This window comes from Phalacrocorax aristotelis, chromosome 1 (assembly GCF_949628215.1).
Source record: "Phalacrocorax aristotelis chromosome 1, bGulAri2.1, whole genome shotgun sequence".
Classification (NCBI taxonomy): domain Eukaryota; kingdom Metazoa; phylum Chordata; class Aves; order Suliformes; family Phalacrocoracidae; genus Phalacrocorax; species Phalacrocorax aristotelis.
In genome coordinates this window covers 12,143,438-12,169,387 of record NC_134276.1, presented here as the reverse complement: position 1 = coordinate 12,169,387, position 25,950 = coordinate 12,143,438, and the positions used below count along the sequence as shown (strand labels likewise).

General features: G+C 41.6%; 2 protein-coding genes and 8 non-coding genes across 18 annotated transcripts in view; 9 read left to right on the top strand and 1 right to left on the bottom strand.

Annotated features, from left to right (window-relative positions):
* Nucleotides 1-18,278, top strand: TAF1D (TATA-box binding protein associated factor, RNA polymerase I subunit D). Of its 6 annotated transcripts, none has more exons than XM_075081213.1 (16): nucleotides 1-92; nucleotides 503-575; nucleotides 3,773-4,017; nucleotides 4,126-4,561; nucleotides 4,841-5,016; nucleotides 6,567-6,624; nucleotides 6,940-7,227; nucleotides 8,895-8,946; nucleotides 10,222-10,357; nucleotides 10,701-10,746; nucleotides 11,617-11,654; nucleotides 13,671-13,744; nucleotides 14,471-14,525; nucleotides 15,529-15,603; nucleotides 16,412-16,485; nucleotides 17,866-18,278. In XM_075081213.1, the coding sequence occupies exons 3-7, from the start codon at nucleotides 3,785-3,787 to the stop codon at nucleotides 7,093-7,095; spliced, it is 1,059 nt and encodes a 352-aa protein (XP_074937314.1). In that variant the 5' UTR covers nucleotides 1-92; nucleotides 503-575; nucleotides 3,773-3,784; the 3' UTR covers nucleotides 7,096-7,227; nucleotides 8,895-8,946; nucleotides 10,222-10,357; nucleotides 10,701-10,746; nucleotides 11,617-11,654; nucleotides 13,671-13,744; nucleotides 14,471-14,525; nucleotides 15,529-15,603; nucleotides 16,412-16,485; nucleotides 17,866-18,278. The 6 variants fall into 6 exon arrangements, with proteins under 6 accessions (XP_074937314.1, XP_074937334.1, XP_074937349.1 ...); XM_075081233.1 differs by having other exon boundaries at nucleotides 14,471-14,739; XM_075081248.1 differs by lacking the exon at nucleotides 14,471-14,525.
* LOC142052208 (small nucleolar RNA SNORD5) lies at nucleotides 8,687-8,758 on the top strand. Its single transcript, XR_012658777.1, has one exon. It is a non-coding gene; the product is annotated as a small nucleolar RNA SNORD5 (small nucleolar RNA).
* LOC142052203 (small nucleolar RNA SNORA40) lies at nucleotides 9,975-10,102 on the top strand. The gene has a single exon (XR_012658772.1). It is a non-coding gene; the product is annotated as a small nucleolar RNA SNORA40 (small nucleolar RNA).
* Nucleotides 10,448-10,586, top strand: LOC142052193 (small nucleolar RNA SNORA8). The gene has a single exon (XR_012658763.1). It is a non-coding gene; the product is annotated as a small nucleolar RNA SNORA8 (small nucleolar RNA).
* On the top strand, nucleotides 10,980-11,111 carry LOC142052196 (small nucleolar RNA SNORA1). Its single transcript, XR_012658766.1, has one exon. It is a non-coding gene; the product is annotated as a small nucleolar RNA SNORA1 (small nucleolar RNA).
* On the top strand, nucleotides 11,825-11,893 carry LOC142052192 (small nucleolar RNA Z40). Its single transcript, XR_012658762.1, has one exon. It is a non-coding gene; the product is annotated as a small nucleolar RNA Z40 (small nucleolar RNA).
* LOC142052198 (small nucleolar RNA SNORA18) lies at nucleotides 14,285-14,416 on the top strand. Its single transcript, XR_012658768.1, has one exon. It is a non-coding gene; the product is annotated as a small nucleolar RNA SNORA18 (small nucleolar RNA).
* Nucleotides 15,278-15,416, top strand: LOC142052194 (small nucleolar RNA SNORA8). The gene has a single exon (XR_012658764.1). It is a non-coding gene; the product is annotated as a small nucleolar RNA SNORA8 (small nucleolar RNA).
* On the top strand, nucleotides 16,529-16,658 carry LOC142052195 (small nucleolar RNA SNORA25). Its single transcript, XR_012658765.1, has one exon. It is a non-coding gene; the product is annotated as a small nucleolar RNA SNORA25 (small nucleolar RNA).
* A 690-nt stretch (nucleotides 18,279-18,968) lies between the features above and the next one.
* Nucleotides 18,969-25,950, bottom strand: part of CEP295 (centrosomal protein 295) — a 45,602-nt gene continuing 38,620 nt past the window's right edge. For all 4 annotated transcript variants that reach the window (XM_075081192.1, XM_075081173.1, XM_075081202.1 and 1 more), the window contains exons 23-29: nucleotides 24,541-25,178; nucleotides 23,591-23,764; nucleotides 22,389-22,506; nucleotides 21,405-21,608; nucleotides 20,744-20,852; nucleotides 20,118-20,217; nucleotides 18,969-19,375 (exon numbers count right to left, since the gene is read on the bottom strand). In XM_075081192.1, the coding sequence (XP_074937293.1) occupies nucleotides 19,328-19,375; nucleotides 20,118-20,217; nucleotides 20,744-20,852; nucleotides 21,405-21,608; nucleotides 22,389-22,506; nucleotides 23,591-23,764; nucleotides 24,541-25,178 (1,391 nt within the window). In that variant the 3' untranslated portion in view covers nucleotides 18,969-19,327. The remainder of the gene's footprint in view (nucleotides 19,376-20,117; nucleotides 20,218-20,743; nucleotides 20,853-21,404; nucleotides 21,609-22,388; nucleotides 22,507-23,590; nucleotides 23,765-24,540; nucleotides 25,179-25,950) is intronic.

Sequence of the window (25,950 nt, the reverse complement as noted above, 5' to 3'; positions counted from 1 at the left end):
CATTTAACGCCCTTTGCGGCGGCGGCGTGTGGGGGTGGTGGGTGTCGTCAGCATCTGCCGCCATCCGCCGTACTGGGCCGGCGGGAGCGAGGGTGAGGGCCCGGGCGAGTGGGGAAGAGCGGCGGCGGCGGCATCGGGTCGTGCCCGTTCGCCGAGCTCCTCCACCAGGGAGCCGGTCTGCGGGGAAGGGCCGGGGCAGGCTGGCGGCCCGGACTGCCGCGGCGGGTGCTGTCCCCGGGAGTGGGCTGTGTGGCGGCCCTTGGCGGGAGCCTCCTCGGGAGCGGGGCTGGTGGGGCGTCCTTGCTGTGTGGTGGCTTGGTGGGTGCCCACGTACAAAATGACTGCCGTGGCGCTGAGCTCGGCGATGGGGGGGGTGAGCGGTGTGTGCAGCGCCTTCAACGTGAGGTAAATGTTGGCAAAGTAATCGATGGCTCTTCCGGGAGGAGAGGAGTTAGTGTGAAATAATCGGTCGGTCGCATGTTGGCTGTTTTTATTCCCTAAGGGAGCTGTGTGCCGTGCCAGCAGCTAAGAATTGAGCTGTGGTGGAGGCGGTGAATGATGCTGAGCTACTAACTGTAAGTACAGGCCACAACCTGTGTAGTTGGAGCGCTATCGTTGCGACTGTTCCTGGTTTGCTGTTAGGCTGTTCTGTGTCTGGGTGTTGTGTTTGTCAGGCTTTGGGTGAACCGGTGTTCGTCTAGGGCGTAGGTGCAGGTTCCTGTCAAAAATCACCCTTCCTCACAATGAAGGGTGGATTAGGCACCTCTGCTGCTTCTTTAAGTGCCTTGGGGTGCGTTTAAGGTTTAGTGTATTTCTAAGCCTGCGTTTAGTGCAGTTTTGGAATGAAGTATTTTCATTTTGAAAAATGCAGTGGGTTAGGTTCTGCGTTGAACAGTTAGATAATGCAAAAATTCATTTAAATGTAGACTGCTTAAAAATCAATCACTGGTCTATAGCTGCAGCAGATTTGTGTTACATTTATCCTTTGCTGTGAGAATAGTTTCGAGGTCACTATTGCTCTATGGGTTAGAGAAGAAGTGGAACTTAATATTGTGAACTGTCATCACTGTTTATGTTCTATAGCCATTTGTTTTGGCCTCCTATTCTTCTTATTTACTGATAGTCTATGTGTATCTACCATATTTTCAGACTTCTCATTTGGCTGTGCATACCTTTGTCTTCCCATGCTTTTGGGAAGCCACCTTCCTGAATCTGTGCAGTAATCAGTACTCAGAAACCTGAAACTTACCTAGACAATGGCAGGTTATCTGAGGATTCTAGATTAGTTCTGCTATAGTGTCTTCAGATGCTAAATTTTGTGTAGCTACATTTAAAATGTCGATGGGTATGATGATGGGTTTGTGAAACTGTAAAGAGCACAGTAAAATCATAAAGATGCTGATCTACAGGGCTAGTAAATGACTAACAAGCAGGTAAAACAACTCGAGGCTGTTACATAGGAAGGACAGTTTCCTCTGCTGTGTGTTTCAATTCCTTTTACATAGACTCGGACAGCTGAAGTGGTGGATTGGGTTGTCTTGCAGATTCATCTGAAAAACATTTTGTTTGTGGATCTAGTCTCTGTGTTGATTGATAACCAGTGAACAAAGGGTTGCTAGATTGTTAGGGGAGGAGGCTTTGGATATCATATTGAAGCAAGGGCCTGGAGTCCTGATGTCAGCTTTTCACGGCATCATTTTGGTGATCCAGATGGGACATGCTCTGCTCAGCTGCAGGACCCTCTGAGAAGAGGACTCTGTAGGGTACCTCCGGGATTTCCTGGAGGGACTGCTTACCTCACTTAGATCACTGTGGGAGCAGACAAGGACCATCTAAAGGAATAAAGGTGGTATTTAAATCTTTGTGGCTTTCTGTTCTGGAATCTGGGACTGGTCATTTTGAGGGTTCTCGTAAGTCGTAGGAGATGTCCTATGCGGAGCACGATATCCCAGGCTACTAGTGCCTGAGGGATACATCTGGTATTACAGCGCTTACATAATTTATATAAAGTTTTGTACTTCTGGTTTTGTGCACATTTGCTGTGGTGTGCTCTGGTGTTTAGTATGTTGGTACAGGCATGGGTTAAACCTTGTACTTCTGCAATAATGTGCTTTCTGGTAGTGGTACACTTACGTAGCCCACATAAGTTTTGTACTTCTGGTGTTAAGGATTTGCCGATATTGAACTCGGACATTAGCTTATGGGTATTGAATTTGGATATACCTGTCATGCAGTGTAAAACTGGGGAGCTTTCAGTAAACAGCTCCTTACAGGTACTGAGATATGCTCATGGAGGTTTGATTGCTGGAAATTGCCTTGGATTGGTAACTAAGTATGATTGAGGTGATTTAACACTGGTGTGATTGGTGAGTGAGTGACTGGGACGCAGCATGACTGCAAAGTGAGTGTGGGAAACCTGGAAAACTGTATTTCACCATGGAAATGAATGTGAACCACTTTCTATTGTGAATTGTTTTATTTGTAACCAAAATTTACGGATAGTATTTGGATGGGATATTCAATGTGAAAAATTGTGAAATGGGGTCAGAGTAGGAAAAAGAAGGAAGTACAAAATCAATGAGGGGACATCAAAGTGGTGGTATTGTAAAGAAAAGCCCCCTAGGATGTATCCTAGCACATTGAAAAGATATAGGGGGACCACCAGGTGGGAATGTGAACAAGAAAACACTAACTAAATATTGTAACCAGTGGTGGCCCTTGTACAAACTGGAGGATGGTGAAAACTGGCTGGTTAATGGATCATTGAATTATAACACTGTATTGCAGCTGTTCTTTTTAAGGAAAGAAGGAAAGTGGGATGAGGTTATGTATGCAGATACGGTTTTTTTACTCTGAAATAATCTGGACTGGCAGAAGGAGTGCGGTATTAATGTAACACTACAAGACCCTCTAGTTTTATCCCTAGAGAGAGAACAAAGAAATGAGAGAAGGGGACAGGAGGGAAGGAAGAGATGTTGCTCAGCATGTAGTATTGGACAAAGATGTTGCGGGGGTGGGTGGTAACCTATCATAAGTTCCTGGAAAAATAATGAATATGTAAATAATTTCTTGGAAACTTAATGAATATGTGTATATATCTTGTATATAAGCTATGTAACTAACCTTGTTTGGCACGCACATTAGGAGGAGTGATCCCCTGTGCGTCCAGCGCTGCAGTAAAGAATACCTGCTTAATAGTTGTTCAGACTATCGAGTCCTGATTTTGGCTTTTCACGGCATCAATATAGTTAGCAAAAGAACAGAGGGAAGATGGTGTTGCTCCTGATGGTGACGGTGTCCTAGATTAATTTTAAAAAGTTGTAAACCACAGTGAAGTGCATATTTGTGTATGACTTAACACTGCAGTATCTTTAAAGGTATAAAGCGCTGTTGGCTACACGTGTATGTGCCTATTTAAGCGAAAACTTATCCCTAGTAGGGAGAGATGTAAAACATTCAGAACTCATCTCTAAGTTTCTGAACAATCTGATGTAACTGAGGTTATACTTGCTTTGAGCAGAAGTTGGACCAAAAGGGTTGTAGAAATCCCTTCTGACTGAAATTATGCTATGAATATCTTGAGACAAGCAGTTGCAACTTAACTGTTACTCTGAAGGTTAATACATGTGCTCATGGTTCATAGGAAAAAATAGTAAAAGTTTTCTCACAAATTGTTCTTGTAAGTTTATCCTGTTAGGTGGAGTGGTGGAAGGCTTGTTACCTGATTAGCACAGAATTTTCTTTAATTTCTTGGATTCTCATTGATTTTTAGGCGAACTGAAACATGACTGATACAGATGAATCCCAGGCTTCTGGCTCTGATTACCCTGATGCCCAAGCACTGGTGTGCAGTCGGCAGAAAGAACCATATAAGGTACACGCATGTGAAACAAATACACAAATAGAGTGTTCACGTTCAAGGCCAAAGAATGCTGCTCCTGAGGAGTCTTCAGATGAGCATATCAGTATATGTAAATCATCAGCTGAGGTTTTCCTGGACAGAAGTGATTCAGAAACGTGAGTTTTAATTTCTAGTTCATGTACAGAACCTGTGATACATCATACAATGATACATTCTTTTGAAAGTAAATATTGTTTCTTCTTTTGCAATCTCTCTGCTGCTAGTGGCAATGAATACCATCCTGAGCGCTCCACTGTACCTTCAAAGCAAAAAGAGAGTTCTCGGCCTTCAAGGCAACAAGCAGGATCTGTTGCAGGAGCGCCTGACGATGAAAGTTCAGATTCTTCTCTGTCTCCTCGAAGTCCAGTGAAATCATCGGACACTGAAAAGCAGAAGTCAAAATTCAATTTGAAAGCCATTTTCGCCTATCACTTCAGGGGAAAGAAGTTTAAGGCTGCTGCACACCGAAAATACAGGGGTGGCTCAGGGAAGAAAAAGAAAAAGTACGAGAGCACACAGATGCCTACGGGGAGGCCACCACTAACAGCCTCGCTACAGGAGCAGAAGAGGCGGCTTCTAGATAGAGGTTTTCAGTTCCCTTTTGTGGAAAAATATTATGGAAAGAAACACATTCCCTTAAAGATGGTTCTTGGCTATGAGGTGAGTCCTCTGTTTTGTGGAATAAATGTCTTATTTTTGTGTTGGCCTAAAAATACTAAATTTAAACTGGGTATGTTGTGCTTCTACCTGATATGCTACAATGTAACAGATCTGGTTTTATTTTTGTTAGAATGCTTGGTATTGTCTGTTCAATGCCTTTAAGACAGAGATAAAATACATGTGTCAATTTGAAATTACAATTCAGTTGATAATAGAAATGCTTTATTTCTTTGCCTTACAATGATACTTTAAGATCTCACCTGATGCATTTTTCTTTAGCAAGCAGCTGCAAAGGGATATTTCCAGTACATTGAAGTGCTTAAATATGAAGAACATCTCAAAAAGGCTTTACAAGCCCTTCAAGCTAGTGAAGACTTAGAAAGAGAATGTCTGGCAGTACGGAAACACAAATATTTAGATGATGAAGGCCCCATTTCCCCTATCCCGGAGACTAAGTAAGTTCATCTTTATATTTTCAGGTGGTATAAAACTTGCTTTTTTGTTCCTGACTGAACCATGAGCTTGTGTGTATACAGCGAGATGCATGACACCCCACGCCAGCCCCCCAGCTCTTGGTTACCCCCGGCCTGTTCACTGGAGTGGGGAGGCCATCAACACTCCTTTAGTCGCAAATCCAAACCAGCACCATACAGGCTGCTATGAACAAAGCTATCTCCATCCCAGCCAGACCAGTACAAGCTGCTGCTGTTAGAGTTGAATTCAGGAGTTGCTTGTGGTTTTGTGACAGTTGTAGGTATATCATGTTCCGTTCCTATGCTGTCCTTTTAGCCTATATGAAAGTTCTATAATCTTAATGTGAATATCTGCTTATGAAAGCATTCTTTGGGAACAAGACACTCAGCCATATGGGATTCTGTGACTGTAAATGTGACTTGGAACTTCTCATAGAGTGAGAAATATTTAAAGACTGATTACTGATTCAAGTGGTTATTTGTACTGTCATGGTAGAAATGCATAAAAAAACCCAGGGAGATTCCTGTAATTAGTTCCTATGTAGTTATCCCGAAAAAAGTGGGGTGTTCTATGGCAAATACTAAAGGATATTTTTTAACTTCCTTTTTACTTTACGTATTGAAGTATCATCTTAGGTCTTTTTTTATGGTCAAACAGTTAACTTGCAATAAAACGATCAGTAAATCAGCAAGACTACTTTGTGTTGTAAATATACTCAGCACCTTAAAACTAGAAAGACTAAAAGACAGTATAAAGGTACAAAGCTATCTTTCAGCTGCTGTTCACTTCAGTAATAACTTAAACTGCTAATTTATGTGAGTTGAAGTATTGGGGTGAGCCTGTAAAAAGTAGCAATAATCAGTTTCCTCTCTTACAAATGAGCAGGAGAAACAAAGTTCTGTAGAATAAATGCAAGCCCACCTCATTCAGACACAGTTCTTTATATAAAATGAGTACTAGAAGATTTTTCTAGGCTTTGGAACCAGTCCTCCCAGTGCCACTTGTTGAAACCGTAGCACTACAATGACTTCATCTCTGTCTGAGGAGATCTTTCTATCTTGAAAGAAAAACAGGTAGATGATAGTGGAATTGAATTTCATACTTGTGTTTCATGGCAGTATGGAGATAATTTCACTTGTAGTATCAGGAAGACAGGTGTGTTTTCTTGTTAGCTGAGGCCTATCCTCTTATTTTCTTGGTTGTGTTCTGTTTGTTTTCTAACCCGCTGACTTTCTAGCCTGTTTGCCAGCATGATCCTAAATATCTCAATGCTGCTATTGATGTCTACTGCTAAATCTTTGGTCTGCTGTTAAGCATTGCTTCTGTCCTGCCAGTGTTGCTAGTTAAGATGTAATGCTGTCAGCATCTATCGTTTGAGAACAACCTCATATAGAAGTAGTGTTATTTTATACCTACAAGCTGTAGCACTTCCATACGCATTAAGTGAAACCAGAGTTGTGGTAGGAAAAGAGCTTACATGTTTTAGGCTACTGTAAAAATACAGAGCTTGATTTGAATTTTTGTATTTCAGTGATGATGATGACAGCTTGAATTCTGATAATCAAGAAGACTTTGATGCCAGAGTAGTGGTGAGTAAGTAGTCCCTAACTTTAGAAACTCTTTAACCTTGTTTCTCTCCTGAGGTTAAAGAATTCGTAGATAATGTTTTAAGTACTTAATTCTTGACCTTTGAGTGATTTGAGTGATACCTTTGAATCCTGATATGTAATGCAGAAGGAAGTTGGTTTTAGTCTACACTGTCCTCTGGAAATAATGCTGGAATGCATAGGAATTCTGGAATTCTCTGAAGAATTCTTAAATTTTGCAAAGTTACTACCAAAATCTTACCTTTTAGGTATCCTAAAACTAGGCTTGTGAATATTTCTGTCTTCCATTTTTCTTAGGAGAACAGCTCTTTCATTATAAGCAGCAAAATTCCCAGTAAGAAAAAATCAAAGCCAGAAATGAAACGTGCTAAACCAATTGAAGTGATCGAGGTAGAGGAGGAAGAAGACTGTGCTGCTGAGAACTCTGGGCTTCTGCAAGGTTCACCTCAGTGAAAAGAAAACTAACAAATGAGGTGGCAGTGGTCACTCTTGAGATGCCTTTTTTGTGGCCTACTCAGTTTAAAACACTGGTCTGAAGTCAACATTGAGCTATCAGCCAAGCGACCTAGTCACCTTTGGTTTAAGGTGAGTGTTCTGGGCTTGTGTCCGAGGTGGTTACAAAACAAGTATAACCTGTCTAGTTAGTAAGCTTTTAAGTGTCTTCTGTGCTGTCCTGTATCGAGTGTTATAATATTGTTGATTCCATGGCTGATAACCTTGCTGAAATGCTGGCTTCTGTGACTTGACTTCTGTTAGACAATTGATTTTAGAATGTATGTAATTAAAAATAGGACAAGTTCCAAATATCGTAACCTAGCGTCAGCACAGTATAGAAAAGTGTATGCATTTGCCTACGTGCCTATATGTGCTCACGTTACAAAGGGCGATTTGGACCCTTTTTGCTTTCATAGTTTACTTTTTTGTGGGTGATACAAAAAAGTAATCCCTTAAGTATCTTAAGGAAGTGCAGGTTGTGCTTTGAAATACTTTGAGAGCTGAGTAAGGATTGCAGACAGAATTAAAGCTTAACGCAAATCTTTGTGCCAACAGTAAAACTGAAAGTGGTTAGTCAACTTGGACAAAAGTCTGTTGTAAAATATGGTTAATGCATCTGAATGATGATAAAAATCGATGTGCATAATTAAGGCTGTCTATTCCATACGGAATAACTTTTCAGAAGACTAATTCTCTGCTCCTGAATATAATACAATAATCTGAAGTTACAAGTTATCTTAAGAGTAACTGTAGCAGCATAGTGAATCTTAGGTTAAAAGATTCTTTTTCCGCTCTTGCCCTCCTGTGTCTAGAATGGGGCCTGATGTGAACGTGGCTAGCAGATGAAGCTCTTTATAATGACAGTACTTAACAAGCATTGTACCAATTGCAAGAACCTTTCTCAAAGGTGTTTTAGACAGTTGGAAACATGACTAGTGAATGTTTAGAAGTGGTTTGAATGTGGCTAACTCCTAGAGACAAGGCTGTCTTGGTAGCAGTAGAATTAAAAAAATGTTTGAAAAGTTTACCTGTGAATCAACAAGATGTAAATAACCAAAGGGTGATCTGCCTCGCTTGCATGCTCTAATAACCAGATCTCTGTCAGCAACAAGCTAACAGGTGTTCAGCAGGTAGAAGTAGTCTGTGCTGAACAGGGATGTTGCCAGAAAAAGACTTAAGATCTACTGGTTTAATTTCCTTCAAAATGTAACTGACAATCTGAGACGTACAACAGGTGCTATGTATAGTGAGAGCAGGTCAAGTTGCATTCCTTGCATGCTTGAAATAAGGTCCCAAATCTTTGTAAAGGAAGTTTGGGGTTTCCCAAGTGCAACGTGGTAGCTCTAAGGGAGTAAGACTATAAAAATTACTCTTCCATAGTTGAAGATCACATTTAATCTTGGTCCAAAATTAATGGCTGAATGTAACTCTCTTGGGCATCTACCTGAGAAATACTGTATGGCTTGAGACACTCATCCTGGATCTAGGAGTGGGGTTCTGGCTTGGTAAGGTGTAGCGAGGTGGTATGTGGAGTCTCGCTCATTCTGCAGTTCGTGTGATGAATTTTTCTGTTCAACTGCTGAGTGACTCAGAAATGAACTAAATTTCAATTCTGATTAGAACTGAATAAATACACCTTAAAATCAAGCTTATTACAATTGCTAAATTGATTGCTGAAACCTAGCTTTTGTCTTTAGGAATTTTCAGTTATTTGACTGTATCTGATATTTCTAATCACTTCACTTTTTTTCTTCTAGTTTATGTTGCTTTTGGAAGACGAAATACTGCTCAGTTTTCCTGACATGCAAGGTAAGCTGTTGCTTGGTTTGCAGTTCCTGTCTTCAGGTAGTTTTTTTGCTTTGCTTCACAAAATGTTTTGGAAAAACAGTACTCCATAGTTTGTATATCAATATATTATAGTGTTTCACAGCTGTGCAACTTCTGTGTTGAAGCTTCCAAGGTATTGAGTCTGTGCAACATCTTTTATCAGTTTGACCAAAATTAGAGCCTGTAGCCTTTGCCTGAACTAAAACTTTCGAGTTCTTGAATACGTGTGTATTAAAGGCAGTTTTTATTAGAAGCTATATATAGAAATAGTTTGTTTTTACCTGGTATTGAATGCTGCAGGGCAACTTAATCTGTCTGATTTTGTTTGGACACTACCTGGGATTTTCTCTGCTGAAGATGTCAGAGAACTACTGTACACTTAGTCTCCTGGTGGTGCCCCACCCACTTTCCATATTGGGGTGTATGATACAGCTGCAGCTTCTGATTGCTTCCCTATGGTAAAACTTCATCTTAATGCATGTCCCATGCAAGAACAGGAGGCACAGCAGAAAGAAGCTGGTAGTCTTGCATGTATGTATTGCTAAAGCTCTGAAACTTCTTGCTGTAGGGTGTTACCAAGTTTGTGTGGCTTCAGGAGAGTCTAGGAAGTAGCATGGAAGAAAATGCTGTGTAAGATTACTGACAGGAAAACATCTTTAACATGGAAGCCCTGAGTTAAAGCTGGGCAAGTAATGAAATCTTACAAGAATGTACTTAAGTGAGAGGATAGGAACAGGGCATCTTACTTGGCCATCGCTGTAGTAAGGGCACTGGGCTAGCTAACATACTTGTTAGACACAGCACAAGTTGTTCTTGGGACAGCATACCTGATACTGACCTTCTCGGCACAGTTTACCTTAGTCCAAGCTACGCCTGTCTCTAAAAATAGAAAAACGCAGTAGCGGAAGGTGACAGGTATTAATGGTAAGTATATAGTAAACTGAGAATTGGCTTCAAATGCTGTTTCAAAAATAGTGGAAAAGTGAAAGCTGATGCATTTGATCTGTTCCAGCACGTGTTCAGTTTTTGTCTGTTGCTGTAGACAAAAACCTGGAACCTAGTGCTTAGAAAAAACCCCTTCTTTTGCAACCCACAGCTGATGAACGTATTAGTTGTGTTACTTATATGAAGGGACAACATTTGCATGTATTCCAACGGGAATCAATTCAGATACTGGTGAATTCAGGATGTGAGCTTCATGTTCCAGGTCTTCAGAAGTGCAGTTCAGTTATATCGATCTCTCTGTGGACTTTGCAGGTGAACACACCAGCTCTGCAGCAGTAAGCAGTTATAACTTTCTTGGAGCGCTTGAATTCTTACATCTGTTTGCTGGCCTCCTGATGTACTAATCTGTTACCTCGGTGGACTTCCGTGGAATGCGTTAGTGAAAGAGGTAAACTTTGTTTCTGCTGCACTTGAGCATAAGAGTATTAGATTTCTTCAGGCAAGTACTATTTCCACAGCAAGTAATCAGACTGATTTGTGCACTGTATGGTATCTGCACCCAGCAGTATCTTCCTGATGGGATGTTCAAAAAGCAGTGCTACAGTATTTCAGCATCTGGCATCGTTGGTTTTCCTGCAGATGTGCTGGTTAAACTTGGTATTTCTGTTGAAACAAGTAGATTGAAGGTTTCTTCTTGGGAAGCTTGTCAAACACAATTTCAAAGAACTGTTGAACTGTTACATGATAAGTGTAATTAAATCAATGACCTTTTTCCAAAATGTTTCTTCAAGGTACATTCCTGTGATGTCTGGAACACTGGAAAGCCTCTACTTAAGGGTAGGTGTTGAGGAAATAGTTGCTTTTTCCTAGGTGGAGGTAGTTGGATGAGGATTGTAAGAGCTCAAGTCTTAGTTTTTTGGTTGCCTTTTTACAAAGAAGCAGTATTTTGTTTTAAAACACAGATCCAAGTGCCAGAAGGCAGCTAGTGATATGGGGTTTTACTTACAGTGAACTGGCTAGGCTTCAAAACAAGAAGCTGTTGTACAGGCCTTGTGAAGAGATAATTGTTATGCCTCGTTGTTCAGCAAATAGACACGACTCACTGTGTGTCTGAATTGAAAAACGTGGCTAGAAGAGTAACAGGTTGTGCTTTCCTCACTGTAAAGTTAATTGCAGTGGTGACAATGAGACCTGTAACAGGTTTACTTGGTGGGACAATTATGCAAACGTGGTTCAAAATGCAGCTACTGTAAAATCCCAAGGATTGTTTTGACGTTTTTGCATTCTGCATCCTGCCTACTGAAGGAAGCAGAATTAGCAGGGAGAGGAAAATAAATGCAGTGCTGCATTCTTGTAGGTGGTTTATTAGAGCATATTTGTAAGCTGTCTTAAAGTGGTATCTCATATGTGTTTTCTTTTGATCACAGTATGAGCTGGTAGGTGACTCCCTTAGTTTTGTCTTCTGTGCCATAGTCCTCCAATTTCTTAAACCGCAGGTAGATTTTGTTGATAGTTGTGTTACAGACTGGGCCATGACTCTGACTTCTAAAGGAATGCCTTGTTCTGGTGTTAGCATTCAGACCGCATAACAGACTACAGTCTGCCTGCTTCGTATTCAGTATAAAAGTGCTTAAGTCTGCATAAATTACAACAATCCTGAAGAAACTTGGAAATATTGCTTATATGCCACAATTTACTTCTCTTTAGGAAGTCCACGTGGTAGTCCAGCCTGAACTAATGTCTTGGTAAGTTAGTGTGGTTGTTTTTTAACCCTTGCCTGTTGTGGGTTAGCTGACTTTCTTCAACTTGTTGAGCTGGTTATATTGCTGTGTTTTTCTTACTGAGAAGATGCAGTGTTGCTTTAGAAAACATAAGAGCTTATCTTCCCCTGAACTTGAGAATGCTGTGAGAAAACTGTTGTGATGATTGGCAAATGTTCAACTGCTCTGAAGAGAGTGAGTGAGAACAGCCTTTCTGAACTCAATGATTCTTCAAGCCTCTCAATGTTTTTTTTTTTTTCAATGCTCTTGGGAATCTGGAGAGGTCACAGTTGACTGGAAGGTGGCAAACATTGTCCCAGTCTTCAAGAAGGGCAACAGGGATGACCCTGGTAACCACAGGCCTATCAATCTCACTTCTGTGCCCAGTAAAATTATAGAGAAGATTATTCTGGGAGTTATTGAAAAACACCTGAAAGTCAATGCAGTCATTGGTCCCAGACAGCCCAGGTTCACGAGGGGAAAGTCCTGCCTAACAAACTTTATTTCCTTCTATGACAAGGTCACCCACCCAGTTGACCAAGGGAAGCCAGTCAATGTGATCTTGTTAGATTTCAGTAAAGCTTTTGACACTGTCTCTGACAGTATCCTCCTGGACAAAATGCCCAGCACACAGCTGGATAAACACGTAATGCAGTGGGTGAGCAATTGGCTGATGGGTTGGGCTCAAAGGGCTATAGTAAATGGGGTTACATTGGGCTGGTGGCCCGTCACTAGTAGGGATCCATCTTGGGGCAGGTACTCTTTAATCTCTTTGTAAATTACTTGGATATAGGACTTGAAAGAATACTAATTAATTTTGCTGATGACCCAAAATTGGGAGTTGCTGTTGACCCTCTCAAGGGCAGAGAGGCCCTGCAGAGGGGTCTGGACAGACTGGAGAGCTGGGCAACCACCAACCATATTAATTTGAACAGGAGCAAGTGCTGGATTTTGCACCTGGGGCACAGCAACCCCGGCTGTACAGCCAGAGTGGGGAATGAGAGGCTGGAGAGCCACTCTGCAGAGAGGGACCTGGGGGTTTTGGTCGGCAGCAGGTTGAACATGAGCCAACAGTGTGCCCTGGCAGCCAAGAGGGCCAACCGTGCCCTGGGGTGCATCAAGCCCTGCATTGCAGCCGGGCAAGGGAGGGGATTGTCCTGCTCTGCTCTGTGCTGGTGCAGCCTCACTTCAAGTGCTGTGTTGGGCGCCGCCCTACATTGAGGATATAAAGCTACTAGAGAGTGTCCAAAGGCCACAAAGCTGGTGAATGGTTTAGAGGGGAAACTGTATGAGGAATGGCTAAAGTCATTTGGTTTGTTCAGCCTGGAGAAGAGGAGACTGAGGGGAGACCTCATCGAGGTCTACAGCTTCCTCACAAGGGGAGGAGGAGGGGCAGGCACTGATCTCTTCTCTCTGGTGACCAACGACAGGACCCAAGGGAATGGCAGGGAGATGTGCCAGGGGATATATTTAGGTTGGGCATTGGGAAAAGGTTCTTCCCCCAGAGGGTGGTGGAGCACTGGAACAGGCTCCCCAGGGAGGCATCTTGGCACCGAGCCTGACGCTATTCAAGAAGCACTTGGACAACACCCTCAGAGATATGGTGTGAATTTGGGGTGTCCTGTGCAGGGACAGGAGTTGGACTCGATGATCCTTGTGGGTCCCTTCCAACTCAGGGCATTCTATGATCCGAACAAATCTATTACGTGAGTGTCCTTTTCATGTCACTTTATTCTGGGCATCTGAGTATTCAACACAGTGTTCTGTGTCTGTGAGCAAAGATCATGACTGTGACTTTCCTTTAAAAATAAGCTGGAAATTAAGAAGAGCTGTCAAATAGGATAATATTCAGATGTTTTAATACTTTAAGTGTGATTCCAAATAGAGGCTATTGGGAATGCCTGTGGTGGTTAGAACTGCTTAAGCACCAAGTATTGCTGTAGATTCTCCTGGTTTGTATGCTCATACATGTCAGTTTATAACCTTATCTTGCCTTTCTAGGTGGTATTTAATTAGAGAAAATGAGAGAAGAAATGCAGGATGCCATTTCACATAAATCTGAAGCCCCATCTAGGGTTAGTATGACACCTGAGGTTCTGCAATTTCCTTAATGATTGAAGGGCTCTGGTTTTCAGTGGCTGGAGGTCTATCTCAGATCAACCTTACTGACTTTTGGAGGGTTTCAGGGACTTGTTTCAACACTGTGTTACTGTATTTTAATGTAACATTCACTCTAAGTGAATAATTTATTTTGACTTTGATTTGTCCAAAGAACACTCATAGAAATTTCTCAGTCAAAAAGGAGATGATCAGTGTAACTGCTCAAGCTAATCGTTTTACTTCTACAAGTTAACACTGAGCAGGGAAGCTACAGGGAGGATTCTGTTTGAGTACAGCTTTGTAGTTAATTCCCGTTTGCTTTTCAGGTGCCATTTACTTTTAATTTTAAAACTGTTGCTAATAAGGAGTTATCTTCCCCAAATGTTAGTGTTTCATTTACACTCTTCCTTCCCCCAAATGTCTTGAAACAACTGAAAAAGACAGTAGGATCTGTATGAGAGACCCTTCCAGTCTACTTGATTTTTATCTATTGTGTTGACTTATAGTACCAAAACGTTGAGGTCTATCCCGATAGGATCTTCTCTGTAGGTTCATGTCGTTGGAAACGCCTCACAAAATAAACTTGTGGTTTTGCTTTACCCATTGAGCTACCTGTTAGTTCTGTGGGATAAAACTGCAAGACAAATCTCTGCAGATATAGCATCCAAGGACCGGTAAGAATGCATTGTGTTCTCCTTTAGGTACTGACTTATTCTTCTGAACAAATGAAAAAAATTATTGAAGTGGAAAAGCTTGGTAAGAGTCAAAGGGGATGGTGTGTTCTGGGACTCAGGTGTAACTAACATGTTGGATTGCATGGGCTGAACTTGTTTTCAGCCAGGTTTTTGTTTAGGTACTTGATTTCTAACACTATTTCTTGTGGTTTGAGTTTTCTGGATGGCTTGAAGCAATCTAGCCCCTTTCTGATCACAAAGGAGTCATTCTTCATTTCTTGTTTTGGTGGCTACAGGTAAGAAGAGACAGCCCTGGTGTCTGTCTGAACTTGAAGTGACTTCATAAACAGGCTGCATTGTTACTCTGTGTCAAGTAGATGCTTGATAGTTTCACACTGAGCAGCAATATTGGGTTTTATGTCTGTAAATTTCTGAGTGTAAAGAGTTATTCTGGGCAGCTTAGCCAGTTTACTACTACTATATACCACTAAAATTCCTGGCTTCTGTTCTATAGAATATAAAGTAAAACAAGCAAAATATTCTAGAGGAAGTATAGATCCTTCACAGTAGGAATATATAAAAACTTACATATAAAATATATATAACATTTATTTGTAATAGAATTTTTTTATATTATATATTTTTATATAAGAATTCTGAAGCTGCTGTTCCTGTTAGGGGAAATTCAGAGTCTGTTTTCCCTCTTAGTTGCATGGCAGCTTTTGTGAAATGAAGAGCATGTCAGCTTAGCTTATCGCTAGACACTAACTGGTGCATACAGAAAAACTTGAATGTTAAAAGGAGCAGTTGTGGGTGAGGACCTGCTGCAGTGCTGGCACTGTATGGTATCTGCACCCAACAGCATTCTCCTGCTGGGATGTTCAAGAAACAGTGCTACAGGATTTCAGCATTTGGCATCGTTGGTTTTCATCCTGCTGTGTCTGTTAAACCTGGTATTTTTGCTGATACAGTCTTTTTCCTCTTCAGGGATTTGAGTGTGCTTGCTTTCTGTGTTCATGTTCCAGTGATGCTGGCCTCTGGAACCTGGCAAGTGCATTCGGGGCTTTTTGTTTTGTTTTAAACAGGTGCTTTAGGCTACAGAACAACATGACTTTTGCTGTGTCAAAAGGACTGGCTGTGGAAGATAACCTGTTTGGCAGGTAAGCACTGAGTTACTTGTCGGGTCAGATGGTTTCATGCTGCTTTACAGTTTGTGTGTTAACTTGGTGTGACTGTAGAACACTGAAACCTCAGTAAACTGTTGCAGAAGAGTGTAGACATGGCTGTCTAGTAGCAGAGTGCTGGGCAGTGATCACCCCAGATTTTGGCAGGTTGCTTATCTGCAAGTTATTCTTCTACATGTGTATATACTTCAAATGGCTGTCAGAGTTGTGTAGCAGTTTGCAGTCCTGGTTTCTGCAGCAAGGACTGATACTGGTTGTGAGGGATTCCTCTGTACTTAGAGCTTTTAACAGATTTTAGGCTTGTTGGTACACAACTTGGCTTACATATTGGCATGACTGACTAGTCCTTAACAAGAAAGTATGGGCAACTTGAATATTCATTTAAATCCCAGATTGAAGGTGGTTGTAACAGCAGTGAGAGGAGGTTACCTGGTCATGACCAAGGCCACTAGGATGTTGCTGTTTCTGGTGAGTTGTGGACATGACCATAAAGCAAGTCCATCAGACTCCTGAATTGCCACATGATGTGACATGAAGTCTGCTGGGCACAAAGCTTTAGCGTAGGTCAGAGACACAGTGCTTCTGTATTTTTGGGCTCCTCTAATGTTTTAAGCCACAGAGGAAGAAAAGTTCTAGTTAGAACCTTTGTAACTTGGACTCTAGAAGCTGTGATGTTGTGCTCACAGAAGCAAAAACGGGAGACAAAAGGCTGCCCCATATAATTTACATCCAACTTGTTGTAACTCTCATTTACACTAACCAGATCTGACTCTTAACTCTGTAGTGTCTGCTGCCAAGTCACTGCATGTCAGAGGGGTAAGAAGCAGCATGTGAGTGGCCACCACAGTGAGTCTGAAGGTAAGAATTCTCAGCAAAAATGCTGGTACTAAAAAGAAATTCAAGGTCACTTCAAAGAGGGTTTGCATGGCTGAAAAACCAGCAGCTCTTAACGCGGTGACCACATAATGAAATCCTCTGCAGGATGCCGTGGACACTTAGTGTGTGCTATGGTCTATTTATGAGGAGATACACCTGCTGTTGTGAGGCATCTTGGAGTGAAAAATGATGTTTACCTGCTGCCTTCAGGTTTTCTGAGATGCTGATGTAGGGAAAAGGCTTCTGTTTCATTCTGAAACCAGCTGACTTTTGCAGCATATGAAGCTGCAGAAGGGCAGGTTGTTACAGTTGTGGCACGAGCAGTCTTGTAACCTCAGTAATGCTTCCTTTTCCTGTGGAAATATGATATATTCCTAGAGCTGCATGGAAGTCTTAGAGTGGATAAGCCTGGAACAATGAGGTGAGGGAGGAAGGAAGTGCAGGGTGGGCATGCTCTGGGCACAGTGAGTAGTTACAGGAAACATAAAACTATGGTGCGTGGGGAGCTGGCATTAGAAGTGATGCTTGTGCCCCGTAACAGTTTAGTACAGGGTGTGTGCTTGTGTTCTGTGCATTACTGCTTTTATGCCAGCACCATGTCCTGACATGAGATTGCTTCAGACTAGAGAGAAACAAGAGGAAAAGGATCTGGGGGTGTTGGTTGACAGCCGGCTGAACATAGGCCAGCAGTGTGCTCAAGAAGGCCAACACCATCCTGGCTTGTATCAGGAATAGTGTGGCCAGCAGGAGCGGGGCAGTGATTGTGCCCCTGTACTCGGCACTGGTGAGGCCACACCTCGAGTACTGTGTGCATTTTGGGCCCCTCACTACAAGGAGGACATGGAGGTGCTGGAGCATGTCCAGAGAAGAGCAACAAAGTTGATGAAGGGTCTAGAGCATGTGTTTTATGAGGAGCAGCTGAGGGAACTGGGGTTGTTTAGTCTGGAGAAAAGGTCTCCCCTCAGCCTCCCCATCACTCTCTACAACTACCTGAAAGGAGGTTGTAGTGAGGTGGGTGCTGGTCTCTTTTCCCAGGTCACCAGTGATAGGACGAGAGGAAATGGCCTCAAGCTGCACCAGGGGAAGTTTAGGTTGGATATTAGGAAAAACTTCTTCACTGAAAGGGTTGTCAAGTATTGGAACAGGCTGCCCAGGGAGTGTCTATCCTGGGAGATGTAGGGTAGATGTGGTGCTTGAGGATATGGTTTAGTGGTGGACTGGGCAGTGCAGTGATAGGTTAGCAGTTGGACTTGATCTTAAGGGTCTCTTCCAACCTTAGTGATTCTATGAAGAGAATTCTAATGGCTTTTCTTGACTTGATTTCTAGTCAAAGTGCTCAAATGGATGCTTTTCCTCTCTTAGGTCCTGGTGATGTTGCTGTAATGCTGCTGCGAAGAACTACATACCTCTTCCAACTAGAGAACCTTAGCTGGCATGTTCATTGCAGTAATTTAGAATTAAACATTCATTCTAACTTCCCTTACTGCTTTGTAACTTGAAATAGTGCATTCTCTTTGGAAACCAGGTCAGGATAGGGGGGAGGCTTTGCCTTATAACTGAAAGGGTAGATTCGTTCACTTTTCCCTCCTGGGAGACATAGTTCATCTGATGCTACCAAGCTGAGTGTGTCAAGTGGTAATTTGACTGGCAAAGGCTTTATCAGCTGTTCTCCCTCCCTTCCCTGTCACTGTACTCCACTCTACTCAACCTCTAGGGAGGTATTTATTCTGTGCAGAATGTCACAGCATTTAAATAAAACTGATCTCAAAGCTGCAGCCTGGGATTGTTTCCTGTTGCTATGCTGTAAGTGAACACAGGAGTAAGTGATGGTGGCCGGTCACCTGTGCCTTGTGAGTAGCAAAGTGTGGTCCTGGTTGCTTTTCTGACCATGTTGCAAGAAAGGAAAAAGACTCTTCCTGTAGCCCTTGCAGAACCTCTAGGGTGAAGGCGAGAGGTTACACATACTACACCTCAGCATCGCAAAAAGCTTCTACCTCACTTAAAAGTAGCCTGTCATTCTGTGGAGTTGTCTTATGCTCTTCACTTGAGGAGGCAACAGATGGCTTTAGCTACTGCAGTACATGCAACTGTACTGCAGATGGAAAAGCCCAGTGAAAACTGTAGTTAATGCTGATTTTTAATGACCAATTAAGACTTTCCTGCATTTTGAACAGGACCAGATTTAATGAGATGGCCCTGCTATTCCACCTGCTGATACCCAAATTCAACTTTGATAGCACAAGTTGAGCTTTCACTTTGTCCTGATGGTGTAATGACTTAGCTCTGAACTGGGGCTCAGGAAACTTGGGAGAGAAGAACTACATTTGGAAATAGTAATAGTACAAGGCTTTTACTCTCTTCCTTGCTTCAGGTGCTTTAAGATGTCCCTTGTGACTGCAGGAACCCACACTTCCTCAAGTTGAAGTGCAAATAACAGATGAAATTTTCAACTTTACAGTAAGAACTGATGTCTTGCATCCTGAGGATTCAAGTCTTAAAATTTTATTTGCAAACGTTTTATACATGTATATTACAAAAGTTAGTATGATCTCCCTTTGCAACACTAGTGTGCATGAAAGGCTTTTCACAATGACAGTCTATCCAGTCTGAGCCAAACCACATTCAAGGCAGTGAAATCTGCTTCTCGTGACCTCAGTAAAACAGGAGGGTACTACACTGATCTTGTTTACTTAGTTTTCCTACAGCTTCAAGCTGAAGATTCCTAATGGCTCCACAATTAACTTAGTGAAGTCTGGATTACTCAGTGCTCTCTTGGATTGTACCACCACAGTAATGTTCCTTGGTGCTTCAAGTCTTCTGCCAGTCACTGTGCTTTCCAAGCCTTCTTGGCTCGTAGTTTTTCCAGCATTTTCTACAGATAAAACAAACCATGAGACTACAGTAGCACAGCTTAAGTGACTACCCTGAAAACAGCCTGGTTAGGTTGGCACAGCTGAGGTACTGCTGCCAAACATCAGCAGCAGTAATGGATAGGATTAGTGGTTGGACTCACTCTTAAGGGTCTTTTCCAACCTTAACAAATCTATGATTCTATGTCTGGACACAGGGTTCAGTTACTGCTTCTGCTCCAAAAAGCCCACAGATTTCAGGAGATGTACTTATTTCTCTTACAGAAATAAGTAAAACAATAAAAAGAGCAGCAATTTATTCCACCACAACTGCCAAGGGGAGAGGGACAATTCTACATGTTCAGCCCCCTATTCTAGAGCAGCTGCAGGCAAACCCAGACAGGATTCCTGCAACCTTCAGCTCAGGTGTGCTCAGCTAGCCAGAACCTTCAGTTAACCAGGAGTAGCCAAAGCAGCCAGAGTGACTGCCTTAGAATGGAAATGCAGCCAAGGTTGGACTAACAAACACCCTGACATTCTTTTTCCAAATAGCAGCTGGAGTCCCTGACAGCCTTCATGCTTAACCTAAAGTCACTCAAGGTGGAGTCCTTTAGAGAAAACTTCAGCCCTAGGAGTTACTTCATATTAGCAGAGATACAGCATTGACAAGGAAATTCTGAGGTGGGGTGTGCCAACAGCAGCACTTAAAGTCCAGGCTGTTTTGAGGGCCTCTGTTTCAATTAGTGGAATTGTGAGAACTATTACCTTTTGAAACTCTTTAGCCTTTTCTCTGTTTTTAGCATAAGTTTCTTGCCTTGTTTTTTCTTCCTTTCTTATTTTTACTTCTGCAAGTTGATTATAAAGTCTGTCAAAACAGTAGAGAAAAAAATGGTATCTTGTCAGGAAGGGAAGTGGCAAAGCAGAAATAAATTAACAGGCTTAAAGGTTTATATTGTCTCAATTGCTAGAAATTAAAAAAGGAAATTGACTCAGCTGTCTAGTAACCTAGAATCACTTCAAATTCCTCTTTGGCTGCCTTTATCTGCCAACCACCCCATTCAGGGGTTGTACTTGCATGTTACCGTTAATAAGCACCCAAGCACAGTTTTGGACTGTTTCAGGTTCAATCTAATTTCACATACTAGCTGCCACAGCTGCCGTCACCCCGTGAACGGAGCAGACAGCCAGGCATGTTTCTTACTACCAGCCCTGCAGGGCCTTTCCCAGCAGGTCCCAGTATCCAACACACCATCCTCTCCCGCAGAGGTTCAGCATTAAGCAGCCCACCCAGGGCCCAACAGGAAGATGACAAACTGCTCTGACCAGGAGCTTACACAGGAGAACTACTACTGGTTTCTCAATCCAAACTTCTGCTTATGTTCATGCAGTACCTTGAAGTACGCTGGTGCATTTCAGTTTCTCCGGACTTCCTGTCCTCTGGAGAAGACACTTTCACTTCTCCTACTTTCTTCAACTGATTGGCAACTGCACCTTTTTTTTCTTAAACAAACAAACAAAAACCACCATACCATAAATCTCTAGTCCAGCTAACTCAAATGCGTAAGAGTTTTCCAAGATTTTTAAATGATGCTACAAAAAAACCAAACAGGCTAGCAGAAGGGACACAATGGTGATTGATGATGTCTTGTGTTGAGCACAAATCTTCACGGTCTCACTTGTGAGGCTGCTGCCTGTGCTTTAAGCCAGCCACACCTCTCAACAGCCAACTGCTAGCTCCCCGTTAGCAGACATCAGAGGTGCATCAGTTCGCTTAATGTGGCTCCGCTTTGATAAACAACTATTACTTGCAAAGAGCCAGCCTATGACTGTAAACAAGCGGGCAGCTTGTGAAAGAACAAAGAGGCCCCATAAGGGCCTTCACTGCACTGAGGAGGCAGCCAGCCAGCAGCTCCCTGCGTCCCTGAGACAACAAATTAAAGAACATCCCAGTCTGCAACAGCAAAGATGCAACAGGTGTGAAATCTATTCTTTAATATAAAACAGCAGCTAAAAGGATACCTAATGCTACGTCTTGCACTCAGATAAACCTACTGGAAATAAGAAAGGATTCCTTTTGCCTGCTTAACTTCTCAGACTTTCCTCTTTGAAACTGTTTGGCTTCTGGCTTTTCATTTTTTCTCTCTTTATTTTTTATTTCTTCTACTCTCTTCAGAGATTTCTGGATGAAGTTCTTTTTGCTTTTTAAAAAAGATTCTTGCAAATTTCCTGGTGTGGAAGCAAACTCCAGCAGCATCACTGTGAAAGAGAATGAAAAGTCTGAACATTTCTCACTTACAGTAAGTGCTGTTGCTCATTGCCAAGTCATGCATTTCAACGTATTTCTCCTAAAGAGCTTGACTACTTTTGTAAGTTGTACTAGGAGAATGGCGTGAATGATGAGTAATCTTGCAAAGCAAGCAGCAATTCAGACCTATGGAATCGATAACTGAGCAGGTCTGCCATGACAAAAGCTGTGATAAATACTGCATCGAAAGCGTCTTGATGCCTGAAAACATATCAAAGACCTGAGAAGCCCCTAATACAGTTCAGTTCTGTCAATTCCTGTCTTTCATGTTATTGCTCTTTGTCTTGGAAAAAAACATTTCAATGTTACTGATGATCCACAACACTATCATCAGAACGGGAAAAAAGACACTCTTTGGCTACAGATCTTGGGGACTAACAGGAAATAAACAAGTGCAGCTGCATAACTATGTGACAACAAACCACAACACACCACAGAATTTTTCAGAATTAAATAGTTGCAACACAATAAACACAGTGCATTGTAGATATAATGAACTTCCATGAAAGACAGCCTGGCATAGGGAGAGACAAGCCAACACTTCCTTGTCAATACGACATAATAAACCTGGGTCATGTGTACTACAGACCAAGCCCAAACAGCAAGATGCTCTTACCTAAGTAAAAGCAGCTCTATGTTTTCCAAAGGAGAGATGTATTTTATTGATGATTTTAATACTATAAAGACTTTCTCTATCTCAATGTCAGCATATTGAAGCTACACATAATTACCTGCAGTCTGATGTGATGAAAAGTGACTGTTGTTGGGACTCTGGTCTTTGGAAGAATCGTTGGGCCTTGCAAACAATGAATAATCCGCATCTGGAGCTAGTGGTAAAAATTCCTTCTCCTGTTACAGAAGGAATCAGTGATTGGAAACACTTAAAATATGCCACAAAGTTGAGTGAAGTGGTAGTAGTGTACCACTGGCATAGGCCCGATGCAAATAAAAAGACCTACTCTTTTGCCTTTAGAGCAGATGCAAGAAAAACAGGAAATTGATCCTCATCGTATTAAAAAGCTGCTTTCTAAAAACATTTTAGAACTTCAAAAAAATCCATTAAGGACCCTTTGCCCACCAGATTTCAATATCTTGTTCTTAATTCAGGGCTGCATAACTTCATCTCAACTGATCTGTTTTTCTTTCCTCCTGTTCTCTCTAGTCCTCCCCCGTGGCTCTCCTACTGCTGCGTCCCCTTCCTCTGCTCTCAGCTGGACGGGAAGTACAGCCTCCAGCTGCCAGCCTCGCCTCACCCACATTTCAATTACTTTATACAGAGCCATCCTTAGGCACTTCTAGGAACTTTTCTAGATACCTCCCAGAACTGAAAAAGGGTTTAATCTAATCTATTAATCTAAGACATACATTACTTGGTTCTACTTTATTGCTTCAGCACCCAAACTATTCTCTCACTACAAACCAGTCCCTCTATAATTTATGGCCTTGGCTTTACACAGGCAAACAGCAAAAAGCATACTGAAGTTAAGTATGGCAGATGACAAGCTGATCCTATTTTCCCCATAAACTAAGAACTGTGGTGTGGGTCCGGTGTAGCTCCATCCACTAAGTATAGGATCCCCCCCGATTTATGCCGTAGCTTTTGTCCCACCCTCTCCCCTCATTCAAATCTTCAATTTAATGGGATACAATTTGGTCTTGCAGACACTGGCAAGATGGTTCTGTTTCTCAGCAGCAGAAGTCTTCCCAAACTACCTACACTGATATGGCAAAGTAGTGATGTTAAGGAATAGCCCAAATTTGAGTTCTATTAAATCTGTCCAGAATACATCAAAACAAGACAATCCAAGCACTTGCCAAGCTCAGAGAACCCTGTTATCTCTTTCTGCAACAGTGGATTAACTGCTGCAGTGGGGCCTCTCCTTGTTACGATTAAAAGTTAAAATCAGAATTACACTAGATAATAAAGACTCACCTCAGTAAAAACATTAAATTCAGACTGATCCACACATGCTGGGTTATTGATTTTATCCTCCTTAATTTTCTCTTGGTTAGTATATTCACTGTCTGATTCTGCAATACTGATGTCATTTGAGCTTATCAGAGTGAGCTCAGGTTCTTCCATAATACCATGCCCTGACTCGGTCTCCTAGAAAATAAATGATACGAGATACCAGTGTAAAAAATTAAAAAAAAAAAAAAATAAAAAAGGAAATTCGCTATATCCTACAATAGTAACAGCTGTTATCTTGTCAGAAAGAGGAGGCTCACTCAACATGTGTAAGAAAGAAAAATCCACTCCTAAGCAGTAAATGAAATACAGAAAGAGCACTTTGCCTGAGGTTTTGATGAATGCCAACCCTGGACCCCAAGTCCAACGCGAAGTATTTTAACTACCAGTGTTAAAAAAACCCAAACAAGTAACCCAAAAGAACCAAACAGCAACAAAAACTCCACCTCTCCTCAAGTTTAAATTACTTAGTTCTAGGGCAAACTTTTTTTTTTAAGATACATCAAAGCTATTTCCTTAAGTTTGCTTATGTTTTGGTTAATTTATTTAGCTCCTTCAGGCTTCTGAATGGGGATAGGGGCTGTTCAGGTCAGTAACCGTGCCATGCAGTACAGGTGCTTATGCTGTACCACCCGATGCTAAGAGAGGGAGATGCAAGAGAGACGCTATAGCATCTCCAACAATCATTTCAGCTACTGCTAATTATTTCAATTGCTGTGATTTGAAAGAAGTAGTAGGGCAGAAGTCCAGGAAACATGCAAGTCAAACTAGAATTGTAAAATCAACATTTGCCAAGCTATCGGATATTACAGGTCTACAGTGTGTGATTCTGTGAAAATAACTTGGTACAACAACAAAAAACCCAGCAAAAAAGCCTGCACAAATTACTGCTTTTGGAAATCTGTTTTACTCACCCAGAGTGGAATACGACAGCTTCTGGGCACAGAATTAGAATGTTTTTCATGTCTTTCCAGGAAAGAACCATTCTGTTGTACGACAATCTGTAAATGGCTGTTCGAGTCTTCCAAGTCGGTTTCTCTAGGAACCCTCGAAGATTTTTGTACTTCTGGAACGCCTTGATCTGGCTCCTTTATGTTTATATTGCACGGAGAATCCAGTTCCACAGCTTTATTTGCTTCATGTACATGAAGCGATTTTTCAGGAAGCTCCACATACTTCTTACCAAATGCCTCCACAGGCAATTTTTCAGAAGACACAGTCTCTTTTAAGGAGTGTTGAGGGGAAGTTTCATCCCCTGTAACTGGTGTGGTATTTAGCTGATAAAATGATTTTTGCTCTTTCAGTGGATTCAAACTTTCCTTTTGCAGATCTTCCATTGAACACTGAAGATTAATACTTTCCATATTCCTTGCCAGTTCTTCGTATTCTCTAGCAGATGAAACACAGTTCTCATTGCCCCATTTTTTAATTCCAGAGGCTTGTTCAGAAGATCTCTGTAACACAGCATTATGGTCCTCTGGCTGATCAGCATTCTGACAGTGATCGCTCAGAGTAGATTCTAATTGCAGTGGGTGAAAAGATTCTTCAGATCCTATTTAAAGAATTATTAAGAGTCAAAATTCTAGCTAACAACAGAATTGCAACTTTTAAAAGTCCCTCCATAATGAGACTTTTCAGTGATGTATAATAAGAAGTCTAGTAAATAGGAAGAATTATTTTGTTTAAAAAAATCTGCTTAAGTTTCTTCAAACATAATACCATTAACATTACATAAAATGATTCCTTCACTGCTCACAAGACAACTTCAAGAAACCACACTTTTTGTTGCTCCTTAAAATATGTTTAGAGACAGACTTTGTGATGGTGCTGACAGAACTGCACTGAAAGTCCATGGATTTTACAATTTATACCCTATAAATATAAGGCGTTTGATCCCTTTTGGGCCTTCAACAAAGGCTCTAAAACAGGAAGAAAACAATCCAAAACACCACTACTTGGGCAGAAAATTTTCCAAGTAGAATAAAGCATCCAAATTGGAACAGTGGTTGCTCTTTCTACAAGTTACAACACTGCACCCTGAATTAGCTTTCCCTCAGGATCTACACATACCAAGACTTTTTTTTATTTTTCCCCAGAGGAGGCTGGGAAAAGGGAAAGTTCAGGTATCAACATTTTAATTCCCAGGGAGGCATTTTGGCAGTGCCACATATGCCAAACAAACAAGAGGGTTGTTTACAAAAAACCTTTTTTTAAAAAAAAAAAAGCCTCCGATTTTATCTAACTTAGGTCAGCTACATAAAATCCAGCATCATTCTATCAGTAGCTTTTCATACACACAGAAATATATCACATAAACCTTTAAA